At 41.2% G+C, this 16,856-nt stretch overlaps 1 protein-coding gene across 1 annotated transcript in view; it reads right to left on the reverse strand.

The window, feature by feature from the left end:
• Positions 1-16,856, reverse strand: part of BRF1 (BRF1 general transcription factor IIIB subunit) — a 214,006-nt gene that overhangs the window by 50,444 nt on the left and 146,706 nt on the right. The window contains exons 12-15 of the mRNA XM_075193059.1: positions 16,352-16,413; positions 15,504-15,585; positions 15,344-15,399; positions 8,765-9,021 (exon numbers count right to left, since the gene is read on the reverse strand). Of these exons, the coding sequence (XP_075049160.1) occupies positions 8,765-9,021; positions 15,344-15,399; positions 15,504-15,585; positions 16,352-16,413 (457 nt within the window). The remainder of the gene's footprint in view (positions 1-8,764; positions 9,022-15,343; positions 15,400-15,503; positions 15,586-16,351; positions 16,414-16,856) is intronic.

A 16,856-nucleotide genomic window follows, 5' to 3' on the forward strand; every position in this document is an offset into this window, starting at 1 on the left:
CCTGTATAAATACAAATACAGCATACATGTATATTTTGTATAATTAGACAAAAGCTGTAGGATTCAGAAGGGATAATCAGCCCCTCCAGAACTGAACGAGCAAAGTGATCTTTGTACAGGAAGAGATATGAATGTGTTTCACACAACGATGCGGCTTAGAAGACGGACACACACGTTATGATTCCCTCCTGGGACATCCATAGTGACATCACTGGCAGCTAGAACTGCAGATCAAAGCAAGATACACACAGCTCCATGACATCACCGTAGCCGGCTGAGTCACACTGCTTGTGCTGTACTCAATCTACACAAGGCATAGAGACGTCTGCAAACTGGCACTTCGTGTATATTTGTAAGGTGCATTTAGAGGTGTAATATATGATACGGCTCAGAGAAGCAGCATTTATTCCTTTCAGTTGTAAAAAGAATTTTTTTTAAAAAAATAATAATAATACAGTTTGCAATGAACAACAAACCCCCTCACCTCATCTACTTTTGGATCAGTCTGTACTGTGGCTCCTTTATTACCAAAAAGGAAGGGGGGCGCTACATGCAGTCTTTGTCACAGAGCTCCATGCTCGCCTCACAGCAGAGGGGGGAGGGGTGTGGCAGTCATCTTGCTAACATCCCTCTAGGCGGCCATTTTAATATGGTGAACAGCAGAAACTCCCATGGCGAACCAGGAATGTCAGAGGCTTATTTAACAAGAATATGATGTGAACGAGTTCTCTGTACAGCGCTGTGGAATCAGTGGCGCTATATAAATAAATGACGAATACATATCCTTGTATTAGAAACATATGCAAGTGGAAGCGAAAAAAAATAAATAAATATGTAATACACTATAGAAAATTGGCTAAAACAAGAATAGTTCAAAGCGCAAACTGTACTTAATACAGGATAATATGAAGCTGTACCAAAGTCTCTGATCAACGTGCAATTACCAATGAAGCTAAAGGAGCTGCACTGTTCATGTATTAAAATAAAGTGGAGAGCCAGCATCGGGGAGTCTTTGGGGGCCACTGATTCTTACTTATAGGGGGAATTCAATTGGCTGCGTTACTGCTGAAAGTAACGCGGCCTGCGCTCTATTACCATTAATGAACGTGGACTTTTTTAATTTGAACGTGGACTTTTTGGAGCCGCGAGCAGATAACAGCGTTAAAGGTTACCGTACTAACGGTAATAATACGCACTATTACCGTAGTAATGGTAATAGTGCGCAGGTGGCGTTACTGCCGAAAGTAACGCAGTCGCCTAAATTCTCCCCATGGAGCACAAAGCCTCCCCTATACTGTGACTAACAATGTGGTCTGTGCAGTGGGCTTGTGACAGAGTGCCCCCTGTGCAATAATTGGTGGGCAGTGACTTAAGACCAATTTCTCAGATATATGGCAAAATTTAATAAGCAACTGGCCAATAATTTAATGAGCAAGGGGAGAATAATCCGACAGGCAAAAAAAAAAAAGTGAAATTGTTCCCTCTACTTCAATATTTCAAACAGATTTCTCTTATAGGTTTAGTTTCACATTAAAGCACGAAAATCAGATGAAGCTAGAAAGACAAAGATGGACATTAATGATCAATTACGTTCTGGAATCCAAACACAGGTGAGAAGTTTGGGCTGATCAGTAGAAAGTAATTCACTTCAATGTCTACATAAGACCGTAGTGGACGCACAAAGTCTTTACAAAGAGACAGAACCAGTGTGACATTAATCTCTTCTTCAATGGATAAAAAAACAATGTGCGATTAACTTTATAAAAGTTGACAGCAGCCGAGTAGAAATAAAGGCGGAATGTTTTGAAAACGTTGATTTACATTTGTTAGAAATCTTTATTCATCTAGCGGCGCACAGCTACCTTCTGACTGCATCGCCAACCTACCAGTGTTCTGCAGTGTGCAATACAGTTTTATGATAAATCAAATTAACTTTCCTTGACCCGGCTGCCTGTAGGAAAACAAAGCGGCATCTGAGGCAGTTTGCTATACTCGAGAGGGATCTCACTTCCCTCGACTCTGTGATAGATCTGAAACGGACAAGACAAGCCTGACAGCTAGATAAAAGAAAATATCAAGTAGGCATACGCTCTTGTGGGACTCGATTCTTAAGCAGATGATGAAATTAGCAATACCCGGAATAAATTAACCCCTCTGAGGCTGCTCGGTTCTACAATGCATACTAGTTGCTGAAAAGTGTTTGCTTTGAAAGATCTTACTATAAAAAAAAAAATGTTAAAAGGGAGCTCAAAACCTTTTTTTTCCTTAAACTGTAAATTAAAAAAGTTTTTGTTGTTTTACTCAATCACAAAATGTTTCTGATACCTTATGGTGGAAATGAAGTATGTATTAAAGCTCCTTGTCCACAACAACATCCTCTATCTCAGACTCATTCGCTACAACAGACCTTGGCCGTCAGCCAACAGGAGCTGTCCCAACGAAGACTCAGGAGGTCTCTGGTTATTTTATACGGCTAGTATGGTCAATTTAAGACACATTTGACAGCAAATTGCTGTGTGAATGGACCTCACCTAGATCAAGAACATGGTCCATAGGATCCAGTTGTTTGCACAATCAGATCTGGAAAATCTGTCCAAGCATGTGGTCAAACTGGACATAGATTCCGTTGCTCTGGCTTTGCCCGTGTATGGACAACTTTAAAGCTGCTGTTTTTCTGCCAAAAGGCTTCAGAAAGTCTAAAAACGGAGTTGAATATTTTTTATTTTTCGTCAATTGGAGCATGTGAATAAAATGGGTAATGCCCTTTAATAGTCAATGGAAAATTCAAGGGAATACTATATTTACTACTATATTTATAGAATACAAACAAACTATTCCCATTAGCACGAACGGAGTGTTATGTTTCTTTGGAAAAACACTAAGTGACGTTGGCAGAGGTTTTGTTTGTTACAATCATTGCTGTGGTGATATCCTCTCTAGTCCATGCCTGGCCTAACACACTACAACAAATGCAGACACAAGAGTTGCCCATGTTAACATTTCCTATCACAATATTTGTGTTAATGGAAAACAAAGTCATACACACTGCTATAGATTGTAAGCACCACAAACATAACGTTTACAGTTTACTGTCCATAGTTGCCAAACGGACACTAATTGTCAGGAAAAATCCCAGGTTTTAAAAATTTGTTCCTGGGAAAAGTCACTATTTTTCAATATTGACTGTACAATACAATTATTCTTAATCCATACATTGATCTAGTTGTCACTAAGAGGATAAAAATGGACAGATCTGTAAATCGTCAAATGTCTGTAATGGGGTGTAACTTTGCCGCGTGAAAAGATGGCTGCTTGATCCCATTGCCAAGTCGGGACCTGTGCTCTGGTCATCATATACTACTAGCATAGAGATCCGGGAAGAGAAGTGTGCGCCAAAAGGGCTCCACCTCTCTCCAGGATCAGGTGATATACAATGATCGAGTATCAATCTGTCCCAGCATATTAAAGTGACTGCTCAATGTCTCCTGAGCTCATAGCAGTGAAACCATTATGATTGTTGACATCTATAGGTATGGGGCTGTGCAGTGGGGAATAGAGAATAGTCCATAAAACTTAGGAGGTCCAGCAAGCAAAATGCAGAATACTCAAGCTGCAAATACCAAGAAATGAAAATATAATATATAAAAAGTAATAGGCGAGGTGTAGAACACAAAGCATAGCACAGAACATGCTAGAGGCATAATACAAGAACGCACAGGTGGATGAGGTGGAGCGGACAAGAAGATAGGAAGATATTTCCCTAGCTCTAAGTAAACCCAGCACAGATCTCCCACACTATACAGGTTACAGACCTGCAGGAATCACAGGAAGTTACATGTTACATATATATTCACATAATTCTCTGTTCAAAGACATCTCTTTAATACGTGAAGTGCTTCTCTCTATAAACGGAGATCTGACCTGAGAGCTGTGGAGGTCACCAGCTCACACACAGAAGGGACCCGGTCTGGTTATTAGATGGGCTACATTTCTGTGATTCCTGATTTGTGTTCAAGTATGTCTGTATCCAATCTAGGATTCTTCTTGGGACTGTATATTCCCAGGAGAAATGTTTGTACCATGTTGTATGTGAATTTCTATACTTCCTACTTTGTATACAATCCCAGCCACGTACCGCGGGACGCCCTATCCCGGCCACGTACCGCGGGACGCCCTATCCCGGCCACGTACCGCGGGACGCCCTATCCCGGCCACGTACCGCGGGACGCCCTCTCCCGGCCACATAGCGCGGGACGCCCTATCCCGGCCACGTACCGCGGGATGCTCTATCCCGGCCACGTACCGCGGGACGCCCTCTCCCGGCCACGTACCGCGGGACGCTCTATCCCGGCCACGTACCGCGGGATGCTCTATCCCGGCCACGTACCGCGGGATGCTCTATCCCGGCCACGTACCGCGGGACGCCCTCTCCCGGCCACGTACCGCGGGACGCTCTATCCCGGCCACGTACCGCGGGATGCTCTATCCCGGCCACGTACCGCGGGACGCTCTATCCCGGCCACGTACCGCGGGACGCTCTATCCCGGCCACGTACCGCGGGACGCCCTATCCCGGCCACGTACCGCGGGATGCTCTATCCCGGCCACGTACCGCGGGACGCTCTATCCCGGCCACGTACCGCGGGACGCTCTATCCCGGCCACGTACCGCGGGACGCTCTATCCCGGCCACGTACCGCGGGACGCTCTATCCCAGCCATGTACCGCTCTATCCCGGCCACGTACCGCGGGACGCTCTATCCCGGCCACGTACCGCGGGACGCTCTATCCCGGCCACGTACCGCGGGACGCTCTATCCCGGCCACGTACCGCTCTATCCCGGCCACGTAGAGCGGGACGCTCTATCCCGGCCACGTACCGCGGGACGCTCTATCCCAGCCACGTAGCGCGGGACGCTCTAAACCCAGAAGGGGCAGCAACTCTCAATGTTGTGCAGCACTAGTTGATTAATACCATACCTAGACCAACATTGGTTAGTATTTCTGTCCCAATATCCCGGATCCCCTTGTATCAGTCCTGTCACCTGCAGGATAGATTGAGCGGTAGTCTACACCCAGACAAATGGCGCCCATAGTCCCACTGTATTGGCATTTTATGTTGCTGCTCACATTAGATGTAATCCAGATATTCTGGCCATTCACATCGGGAATACATATCATACACTGAATCTATATGTCGATAATCTGCTTTTGTTTATTTCCAACCCTCAATATAAAACTTCCCAATCTGCATATGGTCTTTGTCAGATTATGCTCAGTATCCAACTTCAGATTGACCAGTCAAAATCAGTAATGGACATCTTCCTGCGTGGTTCTGTTCAACGTCGTTAGAAGAAAATTTCAGATACAAATGGCAACATTAACATAAACTCTCCTGATTCCCTTCCTGTCCATACATCTCAACCAGTGGCAGCAGTGCTCAAGTACTCGATCTCTGCTCCCAAAGACAGTGGAGGGATGCAGGACCCATCCTTTATCCTATATTACTAGGTGCTGATGATTAACAGATTATTATTATTAACCCTGGGTTCATACTGGAGTGCTGTGACAGTCTGCTTCGGATTCTTCCATCTGGCGGATGTGAACTAAGGATACTACCATGTGAATGTGACCTGGGCTCAGACAGAAGAGAAGGTTATCGGAATGCTCACCTGACTCCTACACAAGCCCTCGTTCCATGGTTTGTAAGATAGGCTTCAGAAGGGGATCTTAGGCTGACCTGAGCCAGAAGGGGCAGCTGAAAGATTACTTAGAGCTCCAGGTGCATCACAATCTTTCTCCCTGAGGTTATGACAATACAGGTAAATGTGCCAATTTTTTTCTGTAACTAACACTTCTTCTTGCAGCTACATTCTTCAGAACACACAACCTTTCAGCATATGGCGACATATTCAAACCTAATATGACTTCTCAACACTATTCTACAGGCACATAAGCACTGTACTAATACTTACTTTATGGGTAGATGGGAACAGAACTGGCCACATACATTTCAACATATTCTCAACTAGTTGCACTTTAGTGAACTGTGAAGCAGCCTCCGACATACTGTTACCATCTAGAAGGGCTAACAGCAGGCATTCACCGGTCCTGGACAATAATATAGGATTAAAAATATATTATAATGTCTTTACCAGGTATCTATGCATAGCTTTTTCATTTTTTTTAAATATTTTATTTATTTCAAGGTCGACAAGTCCATACTCATACCAATCACAGCGCAGACAAAGAATTTGACATAAGATATAACTGTCAGATCAATCCTCTAATCCTAAGGAGGGGCCTGTAAGTCAGGAGTTTTCTTTTTATATAGAGTAAAGGGTGGGGGGGGGAAGTAGGCTTTCGACGAGGGTAAAGGAGGAAAGGGGACCCTGGGTGGGGTAGTGACAGGTCCAAGGGAGTTGGCACCACTGATCACTGACGAAAGCTAGAGAGTCATATCCTGTTAACTTACATGAGGCAAGAAGGTGTCTCAGTATGTGGCCTATTAAGTTATTAAGTTCAATACAGTTTGGACTGATCGGTTCCCATACCGCTGCGGACACTATAGCCGTCAGCCACAACGGATGTACAGCGTTTCACATAATGTTTTAACTTCTTTATTTTGAATAAATGAATTCTGCCATATAACTGTAATGTTACACTTTAATTTATATTTTGAGTAGATGGATTTGTTATTATTCCTCTTTGTACTCTTTTGTTTATGGCCTCTGGCTGCTGTAATTTAACTATTCCTAATGACTGCACACACCATTAGTCATCCAATAGGATGTGAATAAGGCTTAATTGTGAGGTCCTTACCCTCAGTCACCAGGTAGCAGTAGCTGACGAAACGCGTAGGTGTTGATTTGTTTCTGATTGCACCTGGAATTGGAACTCAGAGAAGGACAACAATCTATGGGTGTGGACTGGGCCAAGGCACAAAGATTGATACGGACTTAGCATTTCATGAACAGGTGAGTGCAAATGACTGTTGACTTTCTACACGCTTCTATAGGATATCACACTATTTTAGCACTTTCTGTAGAATGAAGTCAGTTTTTATTGGAAGCCTTTGGATTTGTGACTTTTTGAATGAGCGATCCAATAAGGTGAGCATCAAACCTTACCTCAACTTCAAATAATCCAAAAACTGTACACTATGTTGTTGTTCTTCTTCTTTCTAACACTGCTCAGTAAACGTCTGATAATGGGGATTGCAATGCATGGATATCTTAGACCAGTTATGGGCAACAGGTGGCCCTAGGGTCACACGCAGCCCTGTAAGCCTTCACCTACAGGCCTAAGCTCTGTCCTGCATTACTGTTAGATGTGTTTGTTGTAGCTTGTGACTCCTATTTAAAACACCCAATGATATGTTATTACACATAGGTGTCTCTTTCTTTGATTAAATGTATTGTTTTAACTTATTAATGAAATTTGAAGGATAGAGGGGCACCATGCGGTCCCTTTAGTGGATCAGGTTATATATCTCTGTCCTAGATAGTGTTGTCTTGATGCACTTAGGCTGGGTACACACTACAGGTTTTTCACCAGATTATGGGGCCAATCACACAATAAATGACTGTTCGGCCCGATATCGCATTAGTGTGTAGGCTCCAACAATCAACTATTATCGTTCCAAAGCTCATTATATCGTTTCATTTGATAAATGGACTAAAAATCTCTAAACGAGGGAACAATGTTGTTCCAATCCTGCAGTGTGTGTGAGCTCACGACCAGCAGTGTAGAGAACTCTCCATAGAGTTTACAGAGTCACCATCTTTTCAGCCGATGGATATGACCGATGACGAGCACAGATCGGACGGTAAATCTTGTGAAACGCGTATAGCGTGTACACATCAATCGGCTGCTGATCGGGACTTTCAGTCATTAAAGCTGTTAACGATATTGCATAGTCACACTTGCAACATTATTTAATGACAATAACATAAAATATGGAAATGTCACAAAGTGAATGTAGGACCCAATCGGTCGCTAAACCTGAAGCATAAGATGATCCAATACTACAACAGAATATGATATTTCACACTGTATTTATATTTAAGAGACAACAGAGAACAGGCTGTTGCCCTTTGCGATCACCCATCCCCAATTCATAGGCTCCCTGCAGTGGTTTTCATCAAACTTAAAGACAAGAAGCCTACTATATATAGCAAGTAAACGTCTCATCATCATCATCATCATCATCATCTACCATCACATCTTCAATTGAAATATTATCTTTACTGATAAGCTCCTGACATTGTCATAGAATATATATTACTAGTAGAAATGAAGTTGTATTTTAGGTTAGTGGTCCTTTAATGGCCCTGTGCAATGCAACGCCTGTCCCTATTCAGTAGAATGCCATGATAAATCCAATTAACTTTCTTTGAAGCGCCCCCTTCGCTCCAGAACCTCCAGTGCGGGATACTTCTGCAACACTAGACTTCTCAGCCTGTCATTTCCAGTAGACATGATCTCCCTTTCATGCAGTTCAGCATGATAACACTGCAGCATGTTAAGTGTCATGTCAATGAAGTGGAAAGCAAGCAGATCAGAAGGGAAAGACGACACAGACATGCAAAGGGATAAGGTAGATCCCCGTGACAGAAGCCACATGTGTGCACACATTTGCCCGCTCATGTATGAAAAAAAAAAAAAAAGCAGCTTCAGATTGTTTTCCTTCCCCTGTCATTGCTTGTACAACATACACACAAAGCTAAGCAATAAATTGCTACTCTTGTAGAGCACAAGACCTTACCTTTTGTTTGTGTGGTTGAGGGAATTGGTCGGGGTCCTGTTGGAGGCGGATTTCCTGCGGGTCAGTTTGCTGTCGGTGTTGCCATCTTCTAGCTCGTTGTTCTCCTGTTTTTGAGGGTCACTTCCCTTGCTGTTCAGATCCCGGAGCACGTCGTAGTTAATTTTACTGGAGATTTTCTTCTGCTCCAGCATCCTCTCGATTGCCTCCCCAGCTGTGCTGGCTTGAATGGGGGCTCGTCGTTTGGACGACCTCTTTGGCTGCGTAACGGACAAAGTATACGTTTTATTACAACATATATTATCATGTACTTGAATTACGACACAGTACACACGACATTGGGAGTTATCAACTGTAACAGTTCATAGACGTGACATATTTTGCTCAGACATGGTCCACATACGGTATAGATGTCAGTGGGCAGCACGGTGGCTCAGTGGTTAGCAGTTCTGCCTCACAGCGCTGGGGTCATGAGTTTGATTCCCGACCATGGCCTTATCTGTGTGGAGTTTGTATGTTCTCCCTGTGTTTGCGTGGGTTTCCTCCGGGTGCTCCGGTTTCCTCCCACACTCCAAAAACATACTAGTAGGTTAATTGGCTGCTATCAAAATTGACCCTAGTCTCTGTCTGTCTGTCTGTGAGTGTATATGTTTGGGAATTTAGACGGTAAGCTCCAATGGGGCAGGAACTGATGTGCATGAGTTCTCTGTACAGCGCTGCGGAATCAGTGGTGCTATACAAATAAATGATGATGATGATGAATGAATTTACCAATCAAGACAGAAGTTATTGGTACTACATCTGGCTTAGATATACAAGCCAATTTAACTTGTTTTGCATACGGCAGCGCTTGTTACATCGTGATAAATCAATAGCTGCATCCAAGGTCGCACTAGACAGCAGGTGATATTATGAGTAGGGGGAGGCAGGTGTGGGGAAAATGCAATTAATGCAAGAATTAAATGGCAGGAAAACAGAGCTGGAGACGTGCGTGAAGACCGGGGCTGAATGAGTTTAATTCTGGGCTATTGTCGGTTTCTCGAGATGTTCTATAAAGTACCTATATGTACCTGACAAAGGTTAATTAGGTTAGTAAATAATAATTGACACAATTTTAGCACACAAAGTAAAGAGTATGATAAAAGAAAGCATCTACTAGAAACAGGCAAATATGTATCAATATTTCACGAACTAGAATATTAAATACATAAAAATAATAGCCTGGGTTTGTTTGCCAAGGCCTCTTCCTTAGCAAACAAGCCCAGGTTACTCTTATAGCCCTGTTACTCTTATAACCCTGGCCACAAGTCTGTGGGTAGAGGAAGAGGATCAGTCACAAACCACAATCAAGAGATGAAAGCCATTGGGAAATACAGCCGCATGTAGCATTGTCCTGAATGTGTGCAACTTGTGTTAAACCCATCGAATACAGCAAGAAGCATTCGTGGAAAACTAACTCTGAGGCTACGCACCCAAGCACACACAAGTAGGTAGACGCACATTGGAAACAATGGGTTCTGTTGCCAGATCAGCTGACTTGCATCATTCTATCATTACAAAGGTAAGTAAATTATTAGAGAATTCAATGCTATTGGGTATAAGGCCTGGCACAATTTACTTTTAAAAGCACATTATTGATGGCTGTGTAACATGAGAGGGAAGAGCCAGTATCTCTGTGAAGAGATCTTATAGAGGGCGCACATTAGTGGCCTCCCCCTATCTTTTTTTAAAACAAATGTGGCTAATTGTACAAAGATGCAAACTATTATCATCATCGCCCCATCAATCAAAGGATCACCTATTGAGACATTATTGGACATAGGCAATGAGCAATTTAGAGTGCACAATTTATTTACATACATTATTTATAGATTGTATAAAGTTATTTTAGTAATGGGACCATAGAAACAGGTTTCCCAGCAGAACTTAAGGAGCTCAGTGTGAGTGTCTCTAACATAGGTCACAGCGTTACTGACAGCCATTAACCTCTCCCCGGGCACGCTGCCTGCTCCCCGTCTTCTGTAAGGTGGAGGAATAAGGGGAGTGTGTCCGATGTGGCCCCTAGCTCTGCTCTATCATATTCAGGCTTCATCACCTGATGGGGATGAAATCATACACATCTCCCTTCTTTACCCCTGAAATCTCTATATCAGTGCAGTATATAGCTGTAATCTGTGGGCGGCTCAGTGGTTAGCACTTCTGCTTCTCAGCACTGTGGTCATGAGTTCGATTCCCGACCATGGCCTTATCTGTGTGGAGTTTGTATGGGTTTCCTCCGGGTACTCCAAGTTTCTTCCCACACTCCAAAAACATACAAGTGGTTAATTGTCTGCTATCAAACTGACCCTAGTCTCTGTGTGTGTGTGTGTGTATGTATATTAGGGAATTTAGACTAAGCTCCAATAGGGACTGATGTGAGTGAGTTCTCCGTACAGAGCTGCGGAATTAGCGGCACTATATAAATAAATAAATAAATGGTGTTGATGATCTAGACACCAGGAACCGCCCCTCACCTTTAAATGGTCTACATATTGCACGGATAAACACTTTCAATAATGTAAGACAAAACCGGACAGCCTTCTATCACTGACATACCTGAGAACAAAAAGACAATAATACAACACTGTCTTTTTCAGCTTGTCATTTGTTTCTGCCTTTTCAGAGTTTAAATACTTTATTTTCATTTATGCATTTTTGGGTTTTCACATACATGTCATCTATGTCATTTTTCATCCTACAAGGGCTTTTATTTCCAGCACATAAATGTCAATAGATCAATTCAATGTTGCAAAGAGAAAAAAAAAATTCTCCATGACACAAAGTGGCTGCATTCTGAGATCAGACAAAATAGAAACACTGTATTGATTTGACACTGGTTATTTGCTGACATTGTATCTTGCAATTGGATTCTTAGAGAAATGTCAAATTTTATAACCATCCCAAACACTTTCAGAGCAGCTGAAAATGTCATGCGAAAAACCCCGGGGATCAGATGAATTAGAAACGTCTCTACAAGTTGAATGATGGAAAGACATAACTACATTTAAATAAAAATAGCTATAGGACTAGCGGGCACAATGCACAGCGTATACCAGCAGTTGTACATGCTGCATGTTCATTTTAATTCATAGAGGGGAGAAGGTTTAAAATCTGCTCCGCAAAAATATTAAATTCTCTGCCGCTTTTGGAGGTGAAATGTTACTCATCTGCGCACAATTTGGTCATAAGTGTTACCCATTAACCCAAACACTCTGCGTACAGCCGATTAGCTGACTGTCATCACTCCAGGTCTATTCGTAGCCTATGAATCATGTGAAATGGGACTTTACAAACATAGTGCGCAATGGGTGTTCATGGAATGACAAAGCACCTCTGCAAAATGTCCCGTTTCACTCCGAAGGTGCCAAATTTTGTACATCTCTATTCAGTACAGAGTTCCTGATACCTCTTGGTTTTGATCATGACAGATGGACAGTTGGCGCCATTACACCAATAAAAAAAACATGAACGAAAGGTTATTTCCCTGCTGGTCCCTGAACGGAGATCACTTACTATCCTCTCTATTATGCCTACGTGGGCGATTCATATCTGAATATATACATGTACCATGAGTCCATTTATTTCATCTTCAAAGTATCTTTACATTAGTTCACTGTAATTATCACAATAAATCTGAGAAACCATCAGCCCGGCCAAATTAACAACCGAAATTAAGTACTATAATCGAGCAACATAGGAAAGAAAGCAGACTGAAAGAACACAAGCTATAAGTGAATTAAACTAAAAAGGACAGTAGATGAAAATAAATGATCACTTTCCCTTTTTCATTTTGTATAATGGATTTTATCGGTGTGGTTGACTCTTATAGGATCCGTCCCCCTATGTTTGACAAGGTGATGTGCCTCTGAGCCTCCCCGATGGATCTTTAATGGATCTTATGTTTGAAGACTAGTCGCTACAGGAACCTACTGGTCTGGGGGATAGGGGAGAAAACAGTTTATTCCTCTTCTGGGGATGGCCAGAATCAGTGATGGGAAACCAGATACACTTCTAGGGCAGCGTTTTTTTCGGTACTAGATCCTTCAAAAGGGTCGCACGTTACCCTTAATATCAGTAATATAGAAGGGCTGCTTTAATCTTGAGATTAAAAACCGACAGACTCACGTGACTAAGTTTGATCAGCCCATAAAAAAATCCACCTAATACTTCCTTAAATACTACATTAAAAAAGGTGAAACAGTAAGATGAACGTACCCCTCCCTCACAGTGGCTTTATAAAGTTATTCATTCTCTTTTGCCACTTTTCTTACATCATAAAATAAAAATGGATTTACCATTCAACACAAAATAATACTTTTCCGTGTACTTTAGGCATCTGTTGTACTGTTAATGCATGAGAAAGTCCTGATGCATTCTAAAAGCTTAGAACACAATAGTGTGAACGAGTACATATAGGAAGCCATTCATCTTATTGTTAAGTCTTTTTTTACTTTTTTTTTGTCCTTTTAGGCGTATATTATTGTCTAAAAAGTGCATTAAAACAGCAGATAGTTGTAAATGCACTTTAAAGCTATTTCTTAATTCATTACAATTTTTTTTTTTAAAAAAAAAACAACAATTGATTACATAATTATTCACTATTTTTTTTCTTTTTAATAAACCCTAGTGCAATCAATTTTCTTTAGAGGGCAAATAATTAATTGAAGTCCACCATTGAACAATTTAAGTGTTTGAACTAATTTTTAAATACAAAAACTAAAAAAAACTGCCTGGTGGACCTCACTGCTTGATAGTGCATTTCTAATCAGAGGCTTCATCATGAAGATAAAAAAACCATTAAAAAGCAAATGCAAGAAAATGTTTTTGAGAAGCAGAGGACTAGTATAAGATGATTACATTTTAGACTTATTTTCCACTTGGAACACTGTCCAGGCCATTACTAAGACTGAACTATTGGTAGAAGCTACGTGTGGAGATGCTACTCTGTTTCAGGGATAGGAAATCTTCTGAAAATAAAGGGAACATGGATGGCGCAAGATACAGACAAATCTTATATTCCAACAGTACAATGACCCAATGCCTACTGCAAAAGCCACATTGGAGTGGCTCAAGCACAAACAAAACCACACAAAACCAATGTCCTGGAGTGACCCAGTCAAAGCTCAGGCCTCAATCTCATAGATAATCAGTGGAATAATTTGATTCCTCACGCAACCTCTTTGAGGACGAGCAACACTGCAAAGAAGAGCGGCCGAACATTGCAGAATCCAAATGAGCAAAGCTGGAACGAACTTACTCAAACAGATTCACAGCTGTAACTAAAGCGATAGGTGCTTCTACCAAGTATTCAAAAGATATCTATGTAGTTGTTTAATGCTTGTTTTTATTTGGGAAAAAATATTTCAAGTTTATTATTATTATTTTTGTTAGTTCATTATTTAAAAAAAAAAAAAAAAATATTTGATATTACAGAGTATTTTGTGTTGATTGGTAGAAAATCCTGAATAAATCCACTTTGATTCCATTGTGAAAGAAACGTAAACCTGAAAATTTCCCAAAGGGGTGAATATTTTTGATAGCCACTGTGTCTGGTTAATTCGGGTGCAAAGGAGTCTGAGCAATGGTAAGATAAGCATTGTGGTTAAGAGACTGTGTGGGGGAAACCAGGACACATTGGAGCCATCAACATGGCAGCCTCCAATGGACAAAATCAGAAATAATAAAACTGATCAATATGTATCACGTATACTGTACAAGAGATTAAATGGGTAATTAACTCTTACAGGTCATTTTAAATGAAGTGTTCTACTTTAGATCGAAAAATGTCTGTAGGTCAACACTTGCAAGCTTGCGTGTGACAGTATGCCTCCTATTTTAGACATCTTTATAGCCAAAAACGCTTTAGAAGGCAGTGAATTGTGGGAACAGTGTTAACAAACAGAAACAAAAATAAAAAGTTGCATCATGTTTAAGGGCCTGGGGTCCAGTGACCCCACATTCACTTCTTCAGCTTCCATTTTCTCTTTCATATGTATTATGACCTCCTCCCTTTGAAGTCTCAGTGTCTTTTAGGTCAGTCATTCCAAATCATGATCTTCAAAGCCCAGCACAGAAACTAAGCTCTCTGCAAGAAAGGGGGGGCCCTTAGGGGCTCACGGGCTTTGAAGCTGCCTAAGTTGACAGGACAACACATTTGTTTTTCTTGATGAGAACCTACTTTTAGATTGCAAGCTTTAGAGGAAAGCAGCCGCAAGGTGAATACGCCAACATTAAAATTAAATCACATTAGGATTTTGCAAATAAAATGACTTGGCACAATGACGTCTTGCGTGCATGCTGGGACTTGCAGTTCTACAATAGCCAGCCGCAGGATGGATACCTCTGTACCACACTTATAGAATATCTTATTGCAAGCTGTGATCTATAGAATACTTAAGATATTTGCATCATGTTATAAAACTGAACAATGACCGGTTTACAGAAAAAGGGTGGAACAATCAAAAGAAATTTCACCGTTTTAAAGCAATCATATAAACAGCAAATATAATATAATGACATATAATAGATGTAATATAACGTTACCTTCTGTTCCTTATAAATACCAAGCTCTTTCTCTTTAGCAATTCTCTCCTCTTTTTCTGAAAAACAGAGATGTTAAAGCGTGAGCGATGTTTTCTGGATGCTGTCACTTTAAATGACAGATCTGGATGTCAAACCATGAACGGGAAACCGCGGCGCTTACCCTTTTGTTCCCGCAGGTAGTCCGCGTTCTCTCTCATCCATAATTCTTTCTTGATTTCAGCTTCCTTCTCATTGAGAATATACTGGGAATAGGGAGAGAGATGGAGCACAGTGAGTCCAAAACAGTTATCTTACCAAATGCCGATGATAAATATTTATTGTTACGACAAGATTTACCAACTTTAGGTCCTGAGACCTATTGGCAGAGTTGTCCACTATTAAGAACAGGTTACATCAAATCAGAATATACTCAATTGAGCCTGTGATCTAGCAAAATGTTGCTCATTTTCTTACGGTCTCTGAAAAAGCAACATACAGGACAGGTGTATTAATGATTTCAACATTTATTAATTAATTATTGGTAAATACGGCCTCCCCCATATAGCAAAACAGGGGGGTTTCTAATGTCGGACGACCCCACTGTTTAGGAAATACTCATCCCCCCTCCCCCCATCCCATTAGTCAAATTAACCATAGTGTGCGTGTGTTTTTCGTGGTTAGTTTAGATTGTAAGCTCCAATGCAGCAAGATGATGCGATGATTAAACATTCTCGTAAAGCATAATAATTGTACATAATAACTAGTCGCTCTAAGGAATAACAATAATAATATAAATGAATAATTTAAATGAAAAAGAAACATTTTCACTAGGAATTGGGTTCCTTATTTGCTGCACATTTACAAGGTAACATATCGGGGAAATAGATCACTAGGACCGTTCTCCGCAGTGCACTTACTAACAAGTTTATTTCACAACAGTGGAAACTGTGTAATTAGGGACAGTGGAAAGCGGTCTTGATTAAACACATTTATATTGAAAGACATGAAAGGAGAAATTAGAGGTCTCACCCTGTCTATTTCATTGTCGTCAATTCCATTAAGGTCCAGTTCTCCATCTTCTTCGTTGTCACCTGCAGAAAAATAACCATTGTCGCACTGAGATATTATTTTCCAGGGGAAGGATCAGCTTGGAGATGGCTTCTATCTAACCGCACACAGTATTTTAACGTTGTAATCATTCTTGGTTAAATATAATTCCATTTGTTTCTTTTTATTCATGAAGGAGACTCAGGAGACGTCATCGCACAATAATGTCTTAAATTATTGAGAGAATGGTTATTGTTTTGATTTCTGAGAAGGTACAACGAAAACAGGGAAAACATAAAACAGGGACATACAAGGTAAATAAAATAACACAGACCTGAGAAGAAATGAAGGTGAATGTGATTAGATATCAAACTAGGGAGTCGTCCCAGTGAAAGGGCTATAAAACTAGTTTCTGCTGTGAAACCATATAACCACATAAATAACCCAATCATCATCATTTATTTATATAGCGCCACTAATTCCGCAG

The sequence above is a fragment of the Mixophyes fleayi genome, chromosome 12 (genome assembly GCF_038048845.1).
Source record: "Mixophyes fleayi isolate aMixFle1 chromosome 12, aMixFle1.hap1, whole genome shotgun sequence".
Classification (NCBI taxonomy): domain Eukaryota; kingdom Metazoa; phylum Chordata; class Amphibia; order Anura; family Limnodynastidae; genus Mixophyes; species Mixophyes fleayi.